This window comes from Colias croceus, chromosome 28, assembly GCF_905220415.1.
Source record: "Colias croceus chromosome 28, ilColCroc2.1".
Lineage (NCBI taxonomy): Eukaryota > Metazoa > Arthropoda > Insecta > Lepidoptera > Pieridae > Colias > Colias croceus.
Window position 1 is genome coordinate 81,599 of NC_059564.1, and position 20,729 is coordinate 102,327.

General features: G+C 37.3%; 1 protein-coding gene across 8 annotated transcripts in view; it reads left to right on the forward strand.

Moving 5' to 3' along the window:
* The window catches only part of LOC123704177 (protein daughterless), a 48,490-nt gene that overhangs the window by 15,656 nt on the left and 12,105 nt on the right, over window positions 1-20,729 (forward strand). For 5 of the 8 annotated variants that reach the window (XM_045652481.1, XM_045652482.1, XM_045652486.1 and 2 more), the window contains exons 3-10: window positions 790-952; window positions 1,670-1,815; window positions 3,117-3,308; window positions 8,784-8,981; window positions 13,161-13,238; window positions 13,643-13,742; window positions 14,237-14,314; window positions 14,619-14,724. In XM_045652481.1, coding sequence (XP_045508437.1) covers window positions 790-952; window positions 1,670-1,815; window positions 3,117-3,308; window positions 8,784-8,981; window positions 13,161-13,238; window positions 13,643-13,742; window positions 14,237-14,314; window positions 14,619-14,724 — 1,061 coding nt within the window. The remainder of the gene's footprint in view (window positions 1-789; window positions 953-1,669; window positions 1,816-3,116; window positions 3,309-8,783; window positions 8,982-13,160; window positions 13,239-13,642; window positions 13,743-14,236; window positions 14,315-14,618; window positions 14,725-20,729) is intronic. The other 3 variants (XM_045652484.1, XM_045652487.1, XM_045652488.1) reach the window with 3 other exon arrangements.

A 20,729-nucleotide genomic window follows, 5' to 3' on the forward strand; every position in this document is an offset into this window, starting at 1 on the left:
TGGCTTGAGAATAGTGAATGATACTTTTAAGAATGTCGCACTTAATTAGATTCGCGCTTCATGCACATAACGAGTTAATTGGTGCTCAAAATATGTGTAATAATTCTATACCTACTAGGCAAAATATGTTATTTGGAGAATGTATAGCCGAAACACTTGGTAACAAAAAATATAATCATGCTTTAAAGTTGGATTCACGTGTTCGTCACGCTCAGAATAAAGTTATCTTCATAGACAACGATTATCCATATCAGCCACAAGTCCAATATAGCTGTAACTGATTAGTGCGGCGGTGACTAAGTGCGTCGCTTGCGCAACGTGATTTGTGATTTGTGAACCATTTCGATATACCGCGCTGTTTTTGGTGCTGCGCAGACAACGGCAATTGTACTTTCGCCAGAACTATCCGTGGCGTAACATAGATTCAACAAATGTGCACTAACTATTGGAAATCTGAGTGCAAATCTGCGGAGGCTAGATAGAGCAATATTAAAACTATGAGAGAATGGTTAAAACTAGGTATAGATATATATATATACATTCTAGGATGATTGGGATATAAATGTACCTTCTATCTAGATTTGCTTTATTATTGAATATTATTTGAAAATGCTCGGCGATAACAATAGATATAAGTTAACAGTGAAAGAAAACCGCATACCTTTATGTACCTTGATGATCTATGCTTGATAGATCAGACCAAATCGCAATTTTGTTTTAGGTTTTTCTTTTAAACACGTTCACTTGACCATCTTCAGAAGCTAACAATGTATTTGTCTGCAATTCCAGTACGGCAGCGATGAGTTCGGGCACGACTCGCCCAGCCGGTACGCGTCGCCGAAGGGCGCCGGCGCGGGCGCCGCGTACCAAGAGCCGTACTACGGCGGCGAGTGGGGCGCCGGCTACTACCAGCCGCCGCCCTACCACCACGACCCCTACGCGACCTCGCCAGGTAACACACACACACACACACACATACTCACACGCTTTGAAATGCAGGATCAGATACAGTTAAGAAGTGAAATGAACATAATATTATGTATTATGTAATAAGAAAAATAATGATTTGATAGACACAATTTCGAAGTTATTGTTCAATGCGGATTAGCGCCACCTATGAATTATATTATATAAACATACATGTCATTTCACTAATCAGTAAGAAAATTTCTTCAAATTTACGTGTTATAAAGTAAGTTCTCCCCAAATGGGATAATGAAAGATTAAATTAGATTGTTTCGTTATCTAATTAAATTCAAATCAATTGATACATGTTTTTTATACAAAAATCTAATATATCTTAGACATAACTCCTAAAAAAAATTTCATATACTATGTAGTCTGTATACTGTATAGGTTCTCTTATAGTGCATTTTTAAACTACCTGCATTCTCAGTAATACGGTTGACAATGATGAAGCAAACCGCTAAAACTAGACGTGTATGAGATCATTTCTAGAGCATTATATTATTATAATGAAAAAATATTCATAATGTATTGTTATGTGTTTGTTTCTATTTAACTCATAGCAGTACAGAACAGCCTCGAATTTCTTTGTTAATTTTATGAGTTAGTGTACATAGTGAAGATAGGTTTGTTTACATGACGGCAGTGACGTTACAAAATAAGAATTGAATGAACTGATACATGTATGTGTGTTCGTTTCCAGGCATAGGCGCGGGCGCCGGGGCGGGCGAGGCGGGCGCGGCGGGCGGCGCGGAGCTGCCGCTGCCGCCGATGTCGTCGTTCCGCGCCGCGGCGCCGGTGCACTCGCCCACCGACGCCATGCTCGTCGCCAAGCCCACCATGCAGCCGGTGAGTGCCGGCAATCACATGCACTCATACTCGAATAGATTTGTTGAAGGCGTTTGATTGTGTAGCATATAGCCATTGTATTGTCTAGTTGCTTTATTTAAGACAAAAGTTTCGTTAAACATAAAAATAGTAATAGTTCTTGTAAAATATACTATAAATGTGATATTTTTGTACCTTATTTTAATATATTTTAAATGTGGGATCTATGAGGGGTGCCTAAGGGTATCGCACTGGGACCATTTTTATTACGATGGAATATCAATGATTATTATCACATGTTTCAAAATTCATTTATCAATGATATAAGCTATTGGTAGTCGTTAGATTTTTTTGTATTAATTTTACAGAAAAGTTTTTGTTTCGATAGTTTTATCTTTTATTCGTTTAATTTTAGTGCTATAGGTAAACCAGAATCTGATGGCAATTAGGGAAATCAAAATTTTGAGTGTGCAACCCTGGGGAAAATGGACTGAACGATCTTGATACTGCTTATTTTTTATTTTGTCCTCAATATCATTAGTCACATTACATAAGTGGACAATACTGTACTTAATAATGAGATATCCACTTAATATTATATAGGTACATACTTACATGTATAATATACAATTATACTGAATACTTTTATACAGGTAATACATATTATTATTTATACATACCTATATTTGTATATTCATTACCAGTATGCCATGTGAAAATATCGATATAATGTTAATGTAGATCAAAACTGCTTATAATTTTTTATAAAATAAAATAAAACTATGTTTATTTTCGTAAGTATTAACTTATACACACATTATAAAATTGACTTGGACAGCTTGGACTTGACGAATAGCCGTATGGGAAACTCCTTTAATAAGTTTTCATAAAATTATATTCTAATCAACAAACAATATTATAGTTACTTACCTAAATATTATAATCTTTTTTTAATTTAAAGTATCAATACGGGTAAGTCCAATTTACCAATAAAATCTTCAAAATTGAAAATTGTGATGTGTTTGACCCTTCTTCATCGAATGTTTTTCTATACACATTATAAAAAACACCACTTGCTTGTGATCGCAGCGGCTTTTTCGACATTTTCGAATTATTCATCAACTGCAAAAAAGACAAATATGTAATTTGACAACCAATTTGATAGTTGTCAAATAAGTTGCCACATGAAAATCTTTTATTACTTAAATATAAATATGCCATCAGATTCTGGTAGACCTATAGTAAATAAATTAACTTATTCGAGTGGTCGTCTACACTTTCTGAATAAGCTTTCTTTGAATGCAAGACTGTGTTGCGTGCAGATGTACGCGGGCGGTGCGGCGGGCGCGGGGGGTGTCGGGGTGGGGGGCGGCGTGGCGGGGGGCGTGGCGGGCGGCGCGGGGGGCGAGGCTGCCAGCCTGTCGTCGTACGGCTCGTCGCCCTCCACGCCCGTGCACTCGCCGCCGCCGCTGCACGCGCGTCTCTACCCGCTCAAGCACGCGCACAATGGACAGGTGAGAGAAGTGTTAGAGGAGAAGAAAAGAGAAAAAGACTTAAGATAAAATATATCTACGTTCGATATAGTGGTAAATGCTATAGATATTTCGGAAACACAAGCGAATACAAATGATTATAATATGATGTAGTAATAATAAGAATTCATATCAATGAAATACGTTACCATTATACGATCCATTAAGGGTAGTCCATGTAATGTTATCGAGTCGGGTGACTATGTATTATATTTTCACAGTTGACTGTAACAAGTTTCATAATAGTAACTGTCTCGAAGGCTAGATATAATATTTTATTTATTTATTTTATTTATAACACTTTACTATGCTAGTTATACAAATAACATAAAACTAAAACTTATAGCTAAACTAGCACAGAGGGCGGCCTTATCACTAAAGAGTGATCTCTTCCAGGCAACCCACTGTGTGAAGTAATAAAGGAGGAGGTAGGTCAGAAGTACACAACTACATAAATAATAAATACATACACTTATATATGCATACATATTACTAATCCATATACATACTCATATGCACAAAATACATACAAATAAATATTTATAATACATATATAAAATAAAATATAAAACTAAATAACAATATATTAAAAAAAAAAAAAAAAAAAAACATACATACATTATTCATACAATACGTTAAAACCAAGAGGAAGAAGAAAACCATAACAATAAAAAAATAAAGCAAAATACTAATTAAAATAATATAGAACTTACTGATCGGAGTTAAATGCTAAGTTATGGTAATGGCTTCGGACTTGTTTGGCAAAGCTAGACAATGTTTGAGCTTTTCGGATGCTAACGGGCAGGGAGTTCCATAAACCGGCGGCAGTAACAGAAAAGGAGCCACCATAGAAATGTGTGCGGTGCGAAGGGATAGATAGCACTAACCTGTCCACAGATCGGAGAGAATAGTTATCACAGTGCAGGAATTGGAACTGGTCTTTTAGGTAAGAAGGAGATTTGGGATTGAAAAGGATTCGATACAAAAGAAGTAGGTAATGAACATTCCGGCGAAGGCGGATTGGGAGCCACTTGAGCTTCTTACGAAAGTGAGAGACATGGTCGTATTTACGGAGACCGTACACGAACCGAATGCAATGGTTTTGAAGTCGCTCAAGCTTATCCAATTGCTCAGATGTTAAGTCGAGAAAGCAAGCATCAGCGTAGTCAAGAATAGGAAGGAGAAGGGACTGTGCTAACATAACCTTTGTCGGTATGGGTAGAAAGTTGCGAAGGCGTCGTAAAGAGCTAGATGCAGCATATAATTTACGACTGAGTAGCTGGAGATGTTGAGACCAAGAAAGCGTTTGATCAATAATCACACCTAAATTTTTAACTTGTTTGCTAAAAGGAATATCCACACACCCAATTTTTACAGTAGGCAAAATACCCCAGTCAATCTCCGAAATAAGGTACTGACTTCCAACAATGGTCACTTGGCTTTTGGAAGGGTTGATTGTAAGGCCAAATTGCTCGCACCATGTTACTATCGTAGCAAGTTCCGCGTTTATAGTGATAATAGCGTTAGGTAAATCATCAAGTGTAGAGTGAAGGTAGATTTGTAAGTCGTCTGCAAACATATGGTAGAGAGAAGTTATACGTGAGGAGAGGTTATTTATGAATATGGCAAATAAGAGAGGTGACAAGACGCCGCCCTGTGGTACACCAGCGGAGACAGCACACCAAGAAGAATGTTTTCCATCCAACAAGATACGCTGCCGCCGATCACCCAGGTAACTTTGAAACCAATCGAGAACTGTGGGGGAGAAGTTGATCAGGCGTAGCATACCTAATAAAATGTCATGATTGACAGTGTTGAATGCGTTACTAAAATCAAGAAGACATAGTATGGTAAGTTTTTTACTGTCCATAGCTGAACGGATGTCATCAGTAACCTTAACGAGAGCAGTAGTCGTGCTATGGCCAGGACGGAAACCGGATTGAAAAGGAGAGAGTACGTTATGAGTGTTAAGATATGAGCTTAATTGGGTATGAATGATACGTTCTAGGACTTTGGAGAGGAAAGGCAAAATAGAGATGGGACGGAAGTCGGAAAAGCAACTTGGATTGGATTTTTTAGGCAGAGGAATAACCTGTGCATCTTTCCAAGTCTTTGGAAATTTGCCCGAGGTAATTGAAAAATTGAGGATGTGGGTAATCACAGGAGCAATAATATCGAGGATAGGAAGGACCATATTACGACTTACAAGGTCAGCACCGACTGCGTTCGAAGATATGGACAGTATTGTCTTCTTAACTTCTCCCACAGTGCAACGATTAAAGAAGAACGGGGGAAAAACAGGAGCTGAAGTGGTAGAAAGAAAATTAAGCGTTTGTTGTTTAGTAGTATCGTTAAGTCTGGAAGATGATGAAAAATGAGCGTTTAAAGCGTCGGTATCAAGGTTACACGGGGGGCAATTATAAGAAGATTTACCAACTCCTAAGGATTTAAGAAACTTCCATATTGAAGAAGGGTCGCCGTTCTCGACCGACTTATGGATATGGCGTCTTTGTGCATCTCTACACAATATGTTGCAACGATTACGGATGTTTTTATATTTTTCACGCACTTGATCTGTTTTAGCTGTCTTCATTTTAGCCTTTGCACGATTTTTCCTGGTAAGAAGAGACTTCAGTTCAGGTGAGAGCCACGGCGCAGGTGTATGTTTTTTCTTGACAAGTTTTAGAGGTGCATGTTTGTCATACAGCGCAATGACCAGATGGTTAAACACACTTACTTTCAAGTCGATGGACTCTGCACTTATGACGGTCTCCCAGTCAGTGTCGTTTGCATCAGCCAAAAGCAACTCAGTATCCATACCGGAAAAATTACGCAGCAGGGTAGAGGAAGGTTTAAATTTGGGAGGACGGAGTTTGTAGGATACATAGATAAGATCATGGTAGGAAAAAGCATCAGCAGAGCACTGGCCGTGCTTTGATACGGAATTGGGTGCGGAAACTATTATAAGATCGAGAAGGGAAGGGGTACATCCAGGAAAAAAGTGGGTTGGATTAAGAGGAAGTGTATGAAGATTATGAGAGTGAAGGAGAGACAGTAACTTCCTACTTCGGCTATCACCTTTCCGCAAGCACGTATTGAAATCTCCCATGAAGATTAGGTGGTTGTACTGCGGGGACACTTCATCAAGTAAAGTTTCTAGGGAGGAAAAGTAGTTTATAGTTAGGGAAGGACTATAGAATACACCGAGAAGGATTTTAGACAAGGAAAGTTGGATTTCAATGAGGAGATGTTCGGTGCTGTTGACGGATGGAGGTTGAGGGGAACAGCGGATAATACTATAGGGGATGTGAGAGCGGAGATAAATTGCCACACCACCCCCACCTTTGCTCATACGATCATTACGGATAAGGTGAAAGCCGGGGAGGAGATAATGCTGAGAAGGAAGTGAAGGTTTGAGCCATGACTCGGAAACTAGGATAGCGTGGATGTTTCTTGAATCAAATGATGCAAGCATTTCAGGGAAATGTGCCGGAATGCTCTGTGCATTAATATGGACAGCATTAAAGTTTTTCTGGGAATTACTAAATATAGAAGAAAGGGTCAGGTCGAGAGGAGGGGTACAAGCACTATGAAAACTATCCTCACCACTATCTGCAGAATCAAAGGAGGATGAAGGACTATCTTGAAGCTCGGCATTTATATTTAACATAATAATAAAAAACGTATGAATGTAAAAAAAAAAAATATATAAGTAGTTATAATTATGATAAATAGATATATATTATGTAAACTAATTAATAGAATAAATAATTAACTAATAAAATATATCTTAAAATAAAGATACTTCGAGACCGTACCCTCCGGAATAAATTACAATAGTATTATTAAATAATTCGAGAATACAAAGCAAATAGAGAGACAAAATAAAGAAAAAAGGAGTGTACAAATAATGAAAAAGAAATAAAAAATATGCACTTATTTAAATACACAAACGGATTCGAAAAAAAAGAATAAAATAAAATTTGGTAACTAATAAATGGGCAATTTTACACTGGCAATAAGTTTGTTAAATTTTGTGAACGCATAGACTATGACAGCAGACACTTGACACTTGACACATGACAGTTGACAGATAGAACTTGAATGTAAACAAAATAATGTAGGTACCTAAGTAGAATGTAGATTGTAGACGGTATTCTAAAAAATTAATTAAATGTTAAACAATTGAAGGTGATATTAAAAAAAATTCTGTGTTATGAATATATATATACTAAAACTAAACCTATTGAAAACAGTTAAAATATCAAAGGAGAATTTATACAGGCAAACTAAACATTAACAGCTTAAAAATAGTGCAAGTGCTAGAGTTAGACTGGTCGGCTACTTGGCTTTCATCAGTCTTCTGGTGCGAGCTGCTTTAAGGTCTTTAGAAGAATCATTGACTACATGACTTGTGGTAGCAGCAGTACCTGGATTAGGTTTATCCGATGGAGCAACAGCAATGGCCTTTAAATCAGCCAAATCCTCGATGCGATGCCGAACACCTCCAGAACCAATCACAAAGATATTACCATCCCTGGTCCAACATCTAGATACACCGAACTGACTCCGAGCAGCCATAAAAATGTCGTGCCTACTCTTAGTGAGAAATTCTGATAGGGTGATTCCCGTGCCTTTCAAATTAGTTTTAGATGACCAGATTTGTTCCTTCATGGAGATGTCACGGAGTTTAATCAAAATAGGCCTAGGCTTATTGTCTTTAGGTATTCCCAATCTGTGGCATTGACTAATACCTTCCACAGGCATATTGCAGATTTTTAGACGCTCAGAGAGTATGTTTAGTGCGGTGGTGGTAGGGTTTTCATCCTTGCCTTCCTGGACACCATGCAGCAGAAGAATTTTTCTCCGGTTCCTCATCTCAAGATTGTCGTATAGCTTATAAAGACAGTCCAACTGAGTTTGCAAGCATTGCAGAGAAGTGATTACAAAAGAGCGGAATGCGCTAAAATCAGATGCCAGCCGAGATGGGGGACTTGCCAAGGTAGAGGTAGTAGTGGTTTTCTGCAATTCCTGCTGGAACTCCGACATCTTCTTGTTGAACATGTCTGACATCTGTGCCATAGACTCCCTTAGTGATATCACATCCATGTTTATTTATTGTAATAATCAGTTGAGTGACAGCCAATTCAATCAGTGCAAGACAAAAGGTTTGTAGTTCAAGAATTATTAGTTTTAATAGAGTATGCAATGGAATGTTTTCCGGTGAGTACGTAGGTCTTTTATAGCATTATTTACTTTAAAAACGATGATTAGATTAATTATTTACTGAAGAGCAAAAATAAACACGTGTAGCACTTTTGGCACCTACCCTCGGAAAAAAAATATGAGGGTACTTGCTAATTGTATGGTCATATTATTTAGCCTCATAGGCTTTAGTTGACTCCTATTATCCACTTATTTGGATACAGTATATTTACAGTGTATATCACGTTCCAGGGTACAAGTTGGGTGGGCGCGGGCGTGTCGCCGCCGCCGGGCACGCCGCACGGGCCGCACACCCCGCACGGCTCGCACAGCGCGCACACAGCGCACACAGCTCACACCGCACACGCACAGCACGCCGGCCCGCACGCGCCGCTCGCCGGCGTGCTGCCCAACGGCCACCACGTGGCGGTGTACCCGCCGCCTGTCATGGTGAGGGACGCACATACACACACACACACACATATACAGACAGAAACAAGGGGGGAGTTGGGTAGGCTGGACAATGTAATGTAGGAATTAGAATAGAGAGGGGATTTAGTTAATTTGGTGGGGAAGAGTTAGAGGTTCTTGTAGAAGTAGATTATATTGAAGAGCTATAAGGAGATGTTAATAGTTTTAAAGTAGAAGATGATTGTAAAACTTAAAGAATAATAATGAGGATCGAGAAAGTTATAATTGAATAATTTCTAGAAGTTTGGGGAGTGTAGGTACTGAGAATATAATTAGAGGTAATTAGAGGTTATTACTGTACATTTTCTGGCATGAACTCGCATGGATGTTAACTAATTTTGTTTTATATCATTTTTGCCAGTTTAGATCCTTTTTTTTTTCAATTTTAACTTATTGTGTTTTGAGATGATACAATAAGAAATGAAAGACTAATAATGCTTCAGGCAATGCGCAAGTATTCATCATTAATTAAGTCTTCTGTTTCTTATGTATCTTTTACTGGATTAATACTTTAAAATTTAACTTTATTTGAAAATGTGATACAATGAATACGTTCTGAGGAATTGTTTCTCAAATGTGATTGAAATAAGTCTAAAAATAAAGTTGGCTCACACATGAGTATTGTTGAATCACATTTTGTTTTGTGTGTTTTATTTTTTAATTTGTTGTGTATATAAGACGGCTTGGAGCTTGCCTTTGTGTGTTCCTTACATATTGTTTTAGTGTTTTTTCGTAGTTTAGTTTTGTAGTTAGTAAATCCGAACCCAATTGAATAGTGTACACTAAAATACAATTTTTTCTTGAATTTTGGGCTTGAAAAAGATTTTTGTCTTTGCATTGATTTTTCTAAAGAAGTTAAGGTATGTTTTTCTTATGGAGGAAACTTACAGAGGGTAATTATTATTGATGTAGCTTTTTATACCTCATTATGAATGAAATCGTATTACACAAGACCTTTATCGGCTGTACTTCAATCTGTATTTAGGTTGATTCTATTTGTATCCACAATTTGGTTCGTCTTCTGGAACATAATATAATCCGTAAAATATTTTATTAGGCTTGTAATTGTTAAGTCTTGTGATAACAACGTTAGTTACATTTCATCTTGACACGTGAACTACAAGAAAGGTGCAATAGTTCATTTACCAGCTACGGTCGTACGGAACGCAGATGATTATCTTCCGTTTCGTTTTTAACCTATCTGTTATTTTATATTTTGGATAACTTAGTTTAGTCTTGAGTATTTCGTGTGTGATAGCTTCAGTATCAGAGGCGGCTCGTCCTCAGGAGCGCTGGTGCAGTGAACTCCCATAAATAATTATAATAAAGTTATACCTGCTCATTATTTAAAATCTATCGTAAAAAACTCCAATACTTATATCAATAAAATAAGTACCTTTACACATAACAAATAAAATACATTACATACACTTGTTCATTTAATAAGTAACGCGCGAAAAGGAGCTTACGGACCGCTCTCGATTGCGCTCCTGTGAAAAGACATTCAGTACATTGCCTACATACGAAATCCAATAAGAGTGAAAGAGAAATTCCGCCACAGTCCTGCGCGTGAAACAAAAGATTTACTATGGAAAAATAGCTATTTTCGGAGCGCCGCTCTCAAGCGACGTTGCGCATCGCATGACAGCAGCAATTGCGCGCGACGTTGCCACTCCTATATTATAAACAAACACTATGAATACGCTCGCGAATGCAAACTCGGGGATTTTCTAATTTTGCTAAATAATAATTAAATTCGTTTTGAAATACTTTATAATTTTTAGTGTTTATATAGACGCTAGATTTCCGCCCGCGGCTCCACCCGCGTTTTCAAAGGAAAACCCGCATAGTTCCCGTTCCCGTGGGATTTCCGGGATAAAACCCATATAATGTAATATATATAACTATGTACCCTATGTTAATCCAAGTTACCTTCTATATGTGTGCTAAATTTCATTGAATCGTTTCTATCGCCTCAAATACGTATTTTATCATAATTTATCGAAATTATCCTGACTTATAGAAATTTTCTCCACAAAGAGAAATTTTCCTGACGTAAGTATAGAAATTCTCCTGTCTTATCGAAATTTTCTCGACTTATGGATTTTTCCTGACTTATAGAAATTTTCCCGACGCATAGAAATTTTCCGTACGTATAAAAATTTTCCTGGCTTATAGAATTTTTCCTGACGTATAGAAATTTTCCTTTCTTATGGAAATTTTCCACCTCATAGAAATTTTCCCGACTTATGGAAATTTTCCTGACGTATAAAACTTTTTCCTGACTTATCGTATTTTTCCCGACTTATGGATTTTTCCTAACGTATAGAAATTTTCCTGACGTATAGAAATTTTCCTTGTTTATAGAAATTTTCCTGGCGTCTAGAAATTTTCCTGTCTTATCGAAATTTTCCCGACTTATGGATTTTTCCTGACTTATAGAAATTTTCCCGACGCATAGAAATTTTCCGTACGTATAAAAATTTTCCTGGCTTATAGAATTTTTCCTGACGTATACAAATTTTCCCAACTTATGGAAATTTTCCAGCTTATAGAAATTTTCCCGACTTATGGAAATTTTCCTGACGTATAGAACTTTTTCCTGACTTATCGTATTTTTCCCGACATATGGATTTTTCCTAACGTATAGAAATTTTCCTGACGTATAGAAATTTTCCTGGCGTATAGAAATTTTCCTGTCTTATCGAATTTCCCGACTTATGGATTTTTCCTGACTTATATAAATTTTCCCGACGTATAAAAATTTTCCTGGCTTATAGAATTTTTCCTGACGTATAAAAATTTTCCTGGCTTATAGAATTTTTCCTGATGTATAGAAATTTTCCTCACTTATAGAAATTTTCCTGACGTATAGAAATTTTCCTTGTTTATAGAAATTTTCCTGGTGTATAGAAATTTTCCCGACTTATGGAAATTTTCCTGATTTATAGAATTTTTTCCTGACTTATCGTAATTTTTCTGTCAATCGAAATTTCCCTAACTATTGTTAAAATCATTTTTCTAATCTTCCTAAAATTGGAAATTTTTACGACTGATTAAAGTACTACCAACCACCCACCTATTCCCACCCACATCCCGTACGCTATGCTCTCTATCCACAGGCTGCGCGTGCGCAGAATGGCTCAGTATCTGCATAGCTGGTGAACGTATAAACTCGCCCGATCGTTGGGCGCTTTCACCAGGGCCATGGAATTATGAAATTATTATTAATTTCATGAACAATATCATCATCATCATTTTTATTGAAAACAATATTCATATATTTTTCTTTCCGCGGGGATTCCTCTGATGTTGAATTGGCATTAGTATGAGTCGTTTCACCGCTGTCAAAAGTTACCCATGGCCATGTCACATTAAAACGAATAAACACACTTTCGCATTTATAATATTACTAGAGGTCCGCCCCGGCTTCGCCCGTGGTACATATTTCGCAAAAAAAAGGTAGCCTATGTCCTTTCTCGGGTATCAAAATATCTCCATACCAAATTTCATGCAAATTGGTTCAGTAGTTTAGGCGTGATTGAGTAACAGACAGACAGACAGAGTTACTTTCGCATTTATAATATTAGTATGGATTTACAATGTGGTGCTCATTTTTTTGTAATAAATTATCCTGCTAACGCTATTGTATTTTCGTTGTTTATTTCAAGTGAACACCCATACAATTTTGTCACGAGCCGCCTCTGTTGAGTATATTATGTAGTTACGATCAGTTGAATTTCATCATCTATTACGCTGCTAGTCTTTTTGTTAGAAGGTTAGATTATAGCTCTTATTACGTTCTCCATAAGATCTATTATCTTATATTTAGAGGCGAATAGATTTGAGGCTTGCTATGCGGTATTATCGCAATGTATTATTTCTATTAGGTTTGTTGTTTTGTGTTTAGTCATTGTAATAAACTTGCAGAGAGATTTGAACTTCGTTACGTAGTTTTGGATCCATAAATAGTCTTAGAGTCCAGATAATTAGGGTCGCCAGTATTTTCGGTTAGAATAACCTTGCGGCGGTATAGTTTCACTCGTTGTTGTGAGGGCTGTCCCTCGTTAGGCCGCCTGTTACTAGGCGCTAGGGCGAGGTAAGGCTCGCACAAAGGCAGGCGCACGTCTGAGCGGCGTCTGAGCGTGCGGTGCGCAGGGCGGCGGCGCGGAGCAGCGCCAGCTCGACGAGGCGATGGTGTTCCTGCGCGAGCACAGCGACGTCGGCGTCAGTGCGGTAAGAACACAACTCATTCACTTGAATTTTACAAATTTGATAGTTTATTTTAAAAACTTTCAAAGTTCTAAAAGGCTGTTTTGAAGGGAGAAGATGACGTGATTACTTTAAAAAATTGTTTTTTAATGATTGGCGAATATTTTGGGAAAATTAAATAATAGGGGGATAAAAGGTTTGTGAAAAGGTAAAGTGTTAGAAAACAGTTGAGTGATCGCTTTCTAAAGTGTTTCTATGTGCATGAGTGTAAAAATAGGTGTGGCATGGAGTCGCTTCGTTTTATAGTTTTGCCTTAACGAAATATATCTTTGTAAATTAAATTCTCGATCTCATAATTATTTTACAGTGATACATATTGGTTCTTTTTGCATTGAAATGAATTATTGTCTTAAATAACGTGTGTGCAGGGCGCCCGCATGGAGGAGCGGCTGGACGACGCCATCAACGTGCTGCGCAACCACGCGGAGGCGCCCGACCTCTACCCGCAGGACGTGCCGCACCAGCCCGGTACGTGCTTTACATGCTTCTCATTACAATTTACATGTTAATTTCACAATCATTGTAATTTTTTATTCAATGTTTTTTATCGTTATTGTTTTATTTCTAGCGAGTCTACCAATAAAAATGTTATTTTTGTATTTTCATTTATTAAAATACATGAGATATCTAAATAGTGTAAAAATGGCCGTATCGAAGCTGACACCGCCATGTTGGCGCGTGTCGGTCAAAGTCGGCCGACAGTGACACAGTTATAAGGTCGCACGGCGTGCGTGTGCGCGTCTGTGCATTACCCATTACTGTTACACGCGTACTCTTAATTATTTGTGTTTTCTGTTCATTGATTTGCATACAATTAATGTTAGAAGCTAGCAGTTTAGTTCGCAAACAAAAACGAGATTCGTATTGTATTTGATGTTTAAATTTTTAATACCTACATTTGGGAAAGAGCTGAAGAGATTTTAATAAAGAGTAGAAATAATATTTGATTTGCTTTGCTTCAGCAGCGACTCGGCTGGGCGGCCTCCCACACTTACAGCCGGAGCCTGTCAAATTAGAGCGACATCTATTGCCCAATACTAGTGAGTGTTTGTTGGTTCACTTGGTTCTATTCGTTTCAATTAGTTAGATTTTGTTTATTAAAACCACTCATAAGTAAATTTTGTAATGGAAATTATATCTGGATGGTTTACAAAGTTTCAAGAAGGGCTGGTTTTACAAATTAGGAATATTTTCTAGTTTATGATTACTTCAAAGTTAAAAGCCTGCAATGCTGGTCGTTTCGGTCAGGGGCTCGTTTGCGACAAGCCTAAATCCGGCTTTAAAGTGGTCGTTATCGTCGTGAGTGATTGTAAGTTGTATGACGTGTACGTGTTTGTGTCGCAGAGAAGCGCAAGGAGCCGCCGGACTCGGGCGTGGACTCGAAGCCGTCCTCGTCTGGCTCCGACCCGCTCGCCGGCAAGCCGCCCTCCGCCAAGCGCTCGCGCCGATAGTGAGTGCCCCATACACACATGCACACACACAGGCACGCACACAGAACATGTAACGTTCACTTCACACTATACTTCACTAACTACTGTACTCACACATACTGCACGGCACCGTACGCAAACATGCAGACTGAAGTTCACTCACGGCAATTACCCACTCTAGTAGATTATATCACACAGTATGATACTTTACAAAAAATAGTAAGTACAAAAAGTAGTAATACTTTACAATAACATTGCATATTAAAAGTACATCAAACAATACTGTAGACATAACATACATACTTAAAATCAGTTAAGATATTATAATATCACACTACACACAACGCACTTTATTACAGCATACGAGACTATGCACTACTTACTCATATAACACTACACTTCACGTTACTTTGTGACACTTTACACACTTTGTTCTTCACTATTGCCCACATTGTATATTCAACTTTATAATTATGTGTGTAAAATAAGGAACTATTGACCCGATTTATTTGTTTACTTGATACAATTTTACTGTTACAAATTACGCACTTTAACTTTAGTTAATACATTTTTGTTAAATTTAATAAAAATTAGTGATAAAATAGTGTGATGGGTTCATATAATTGTTTTTAAACCATCCGATTTTGTATATTTTTTTCTTAAGAATTTGAAATAATCCATTTGGGGTAATCAATAAAATGGTTGAATTTATATTTTTGGTTTTTATGGCATTCAAATGCTTTATAAATATAAATTTATAAAGAATAGAAAAAATTCGATCACGAGACGGGACTCGAACCCGCATCCTTCGCGCCATTCCGGGGCGGATGCCTAACCAACTCAGCCACTCGTGACCCGCCTGAGCAATCGAATTTATTCTACTCTTTCAGTTTTATGTGTCTTAAGGGACACACCGCGCGCCATCTATTGAGATGATTTAACAACCATCTCAACCAATATGAAGCACTTTTCAGTGAATACAATATTGTGACGATGGAACACGACCTTTTGTTGAATTTATATTTTTGGTTTTTATGGCATTCAAATGCATTATACGCCGTGACTCAGGCGGGTCACGAGTGGCTGAGTTGGTTAGGCATCCGCCCCGGAATGGCGCGAAGGATGCGGGTTCGAGTCCCGTCTCGTGATCGAATTTTTTCTATTCTTTATAAATTTATAATAAAATGGTTGTTTAGGTATTTTTTAAGAGCTACAGATTTCGTCCATAAGCCTTAAAGCACCAAGTTACATAAGTTATTCTAGTGAGTAAAATACTATGATGATATAAACAAAAGTCGTGTTCCATCTGTTGGCGGGGGTTGGGGTTAATTATAAGATATGAGATTGAGATAAAGAGATATTTATTATTAATTCACTATAATGGGATGAGATGAGATGATCTAGGATGGAGCTCCGCCCGGTGCGGAATCCGACTGCGAACTAACATTGTGTGGTAAAATAATAATTAATACATTATAATAAAATATGCAACATCGACGCATTGCATTCCGGGAACATGTATTGTCTGTACGATTAGGTAATCGTACATATTCCCGGGGGAGAAAAAGGTGAAGGTTAGTAACTTGATGAAAGATGAACTTAAAACTAACAAGGTGATATTACAATTTAGTGTCTATTTACTAAATGATTGTGTTAGTTATGAGTACAAGATGATACATACATTGATTAAAAGATGAAGATACAATAAGTATAAGATTAAGATACATTTGTTCTTTACGATAGGGTTACAAGATTAAGTTACAATTGTTTTTAATAATAGCGTTACAGAGATTCACTTAAGTTGGGAAGCGAGAACACTCGAAAGATTGGCGACGAGGCCTGGTCATGTTTATTTACGCGCACATCACATTCACTAACACTTATCACACAATCACTTGTCACCGGGGTTAGAGGTGGCCGGGCGGGGACTGCGACGCTGGTCGCAGCCTCCACCGCCGGCTCTGCTGAGGCTCGTCGACGACGCAGCTGTCTCCAATACGTTATTATTGCCACAACAACCAGAATTCCAATTAACACATATATTATGAAGTAATGATGAATGTCGTGATACGACAACTTCGTGCCCAATGGTTCACTCAGTTTTAGGAGGTCAATTTTTCTTTTTATTTCGTCAAATTGCTTAATATCTTCCGAACTGTTTGTATTGAGATCCTGATCTGTTAATTTGGAGATCGATATGTTTATAAGATGATTTATTGGAGCAATTTCTATTGCCACAAACTCGGAAGTGGTATTTATATTGCTCGACAGCTTTTTATGAGAAAATACTTGAAAATCTTTAGTTTTAATAGTACAACCCTCCATAACGCTTAACAAACCCGCTTTTGTTACCTTTGTAGAGATTATTTTATCAGCACAGATAAATTTTATGTTGCATTCATTACAACAAAAATAATAATATACATTAGAGGTCGATAATTCTTGCCAACGATTCGTACAAGGTAATAATGTTGTTTGACAAATTCTCGTATTAGTAATTCTCTTACATAAATCATGATCATCTATTAAATGTCGAATAGGATTTCTGATGTGACAAAACATAGTAGTAGGATTCTGGTTCAAACATGCTTTAAAATCGCTTTCAGAGATCGTTATATAAGAGTCCTTTTGTATGTTGATAGCCGCTAAATTAGAGGTCGGTATCACGTTCACCATGCTGCCGTTTGAAATACGTGGGATAGAAATGAGATTAAATATTTCATACATATTTCTTTCCACCAAAGGTATTTTTATTTCAATAATTAAGTATTTTTTAGTGTTCTTGGCTCTAACTTTTAGTAAACTATAGACATCTTGAAAATGTAAATTATCAACAGGCAACGCCAAATCGTTGGGTAGTTGAGTAGATATCAAATTTAACTCTGATCTCAGCTGTTTTGGAGATAACAAATGAAAGTCTAATTTGCCACCGTAAATATCCGTCACAGTATCTAAAATGAAGTCTTGCATTCTTCTAAGTTTGTATAATAAGTTGTTAGTTATAAGCGCCGAGGATATAAAATCGGAGATAAGAGATGCGTTTTGTAGTTTTTGTTTAAAGATTTGGTTTGACTTTTCAAGGTAATTGAGTCTCTGGTTAATTATTTTATGTTGTGTAATCATTGTTTGTTCCATTCTTTTCATTAGATTTAATTCAGCTTCCACGATTGAAGTTTGATTTTTCCACAATTTAAATAAGTGATTTTCATTTTCTCTTAAAAGGTCGATATCGTTTTCATATTTTTCTGCAAATCTCTGATCTAATAATCCAAATAAACTGTTAGCAACGTAGCCTACTCCGTCTATTAAACCACGACGCGGGCGCTTAGCTCCCATATCAAATGAATCACTCATAAATAAAATGTTATTATAATATTCCAATTCGCCGAACTCGTGCTCGAGCTGTAATAGTATAGCGTCGCATTGTGTTAGTTGTTCTCTTATCATGGGACATATTGTTTTGAGATATTGTATGTCTTTTACGAGTGCGGCCGTTCCTTCTTGATAAGGGTATTTATCATAATAAACTATTAGCTTCCAATCGTCTCTAACCAGCCGCATGTTCGTTAATTTGTCAAAATAAATACTGTTGTTATTTAATGGTGTATACGTAAACTGTGCGTGACACGAACTTATTATTGAGAGGAAAAATAATGTTAACGATAACACTATAGCGGAGAAGGACATGCCACGGGGATTCTTTGTTTTCGAGATTTTAATTTCTTCCTTATCATAGTCGGTAGATTCATTAATTGTATGTGTATTTGTAGGTAACAGTGATAGCTTAACAATAGGTCGTTTCATGTATCCGTTTTTGGTTTTAAGAGTGACAACCCTCACAAGGCCGTCACTTCCGGGATGTAGTTGTACGACTCGCCCTAAAGCCCATTTGCCGGGCGGCAAGTTTTCATCCTTTATGATGACTATATCGTTCAACTTCAGATCTGTTTGAGGTTGTTTCCATTTGGATCTTATAGATAGTTGCGTGAGATATTCATTCTTCCATTTAACCCAAACGTCCTGATAGATTTTCTGAGTTAAGTGCCATCGAGTTCTAAGATCATTTTCTGTATCAAAAATAGTTAGATTAGGGCCGCTTGCTAGGAAATGGGCCGGTGTTAAATAGTCTAGGTTATCGGGGTCTTCTGTCAACGGGCAAAGCGGTCTTGAATTCAAACAAGCTTCAAGTTGAGATAACAAGGTCGAATATTCTTCAAAGGTGAGTTTTTGTTCGCCAATGACTCGTTTAAGATGATGTTTGAGGCTTTTCACCGCAGCTTCCCATAATCCACCCGCTGAAGGCCACGATGGGGCGTTGAAATGCCAATCTATATTCATTTCTGATATAATAGAGGTACACTCGTTACTTGATAGGATTTCTAAGATCTGTGTATATTCTCGTTGTAATATATTGTTAGCACCTATGAAGTTTGTTCCTTGGTCACTATAAATATGTCGTGGAACGCCTCTTCTAGCGGACATTCGCCGCAACGCAGCTATAAACGCTGATGCTGTGAGATCGGAGACTAATTCTAAATGTACAGCTTTCGTCACCATACATATAAAGACGGCTATATATCCTTTTGATGTTTTGATTCCACGGCCTTTATTCGCTTTCACCAAAACATGTCCCGTAAAATCTATTCCCGTGTTAAAAAAGGGTCGGCTGGGTATGACACGGGAAGGGGGTAAATCACCCATAAGTTGATGTTGCAATGTAGGATCCACTTTTTTGCATTTTACACATAATCGTAACCTCTTTTTGACAGCCCTGTTTCCTCTTAGAATCCAGTATTTTTGTCGTATAAAACCTGCAGTTAATTTTGGTCCGCCGTGAAACACAAGTTCGTGTGATTCGTCAATAATAAGCTCAGCTAACTTCGATTGTGGCGGAATAATAATAGGATATTTCATTTCGGGATTAATATTAGAGTTTTTTAGCCGCCCACCGACTCGTAGCAATCCAGTAGAGTCTAAAACGGGGTTCAAACTTAAAATTGTACTCTTTTTACTAAGAGGTAGGCCGTTTGAAAGCTGAGATTTTTCTTGAAAAAAATATTCATCTTGAACATGTCTTATTATCATTTCTCTGGCACGCTTTAAGTCTTTCATAGTAAGATAATTATATTCATACGTTTTTTTGTAAATAATCTTATCGATAAATTTCACAATAAACGCTAAAATTCTTATAATTTTCCTAAGTGAGCTATATTTAGATAACAATTGTTTTATTGTGTAATCTGATCTTGTAGTTGCCGCATTAACGCATGTTATGTTCTTTTTAAGATCTTCATTAGTTGTATATGTAGGATTTTCAGTGTGTTCTTCGGGATTATATTGAGGTAACCATTTAGGCCCGTTCCACCAATATGTTGAGTTAGCGAGATTAAGCGCAGTTGATCCGCGACTAGCACAGTCCGCCGGGTTTTCTGTAGTATTAACATATTGCCATTGATTTTTTGGGATTGTTTCACAAATCATTTTTACGCGGTTTGCAACAAAAGGCTTCCACTTATCTGGTTCTCCATTTATCCAACCAAGTACGGCCGTAGAATCAACCCATCCATAAACACGTACGGTAAAGTTAGGTACGCATTCGACTATACTTTTCATTAACTTTGATAACAACAAAGCTCCGCAAAGTTCTAATCGAGGTATGGATAAGGCCTTCTTTAAGGGTACGACTTTAGATTTTGCTGCGACTAGGGTAACATGTGTAGTATTATATCTCTTTATTTTACAATACACGACACATGCGTACGCTTTTGTACTAGCGTCACAAAATCCGTGAAGTTCGATAATATCTTTATCTTGCGTTTGTATCCATCGAGGTATCTTAAATTTCTTTATATGAGGTATGTCGTCCTTTATTCTATTCCACTCTGAAGCTATCTCGGTGGTTACAGGTTGATCCCATCTTAGATCTGATTTCCATGTTTCTTGGAATAAAATTTTTAGCTTTATAGTGACGGGTGCTAGCCAGCCTAAGGGATCAAATATTTTCGATATTTCGGACAAAAATTGT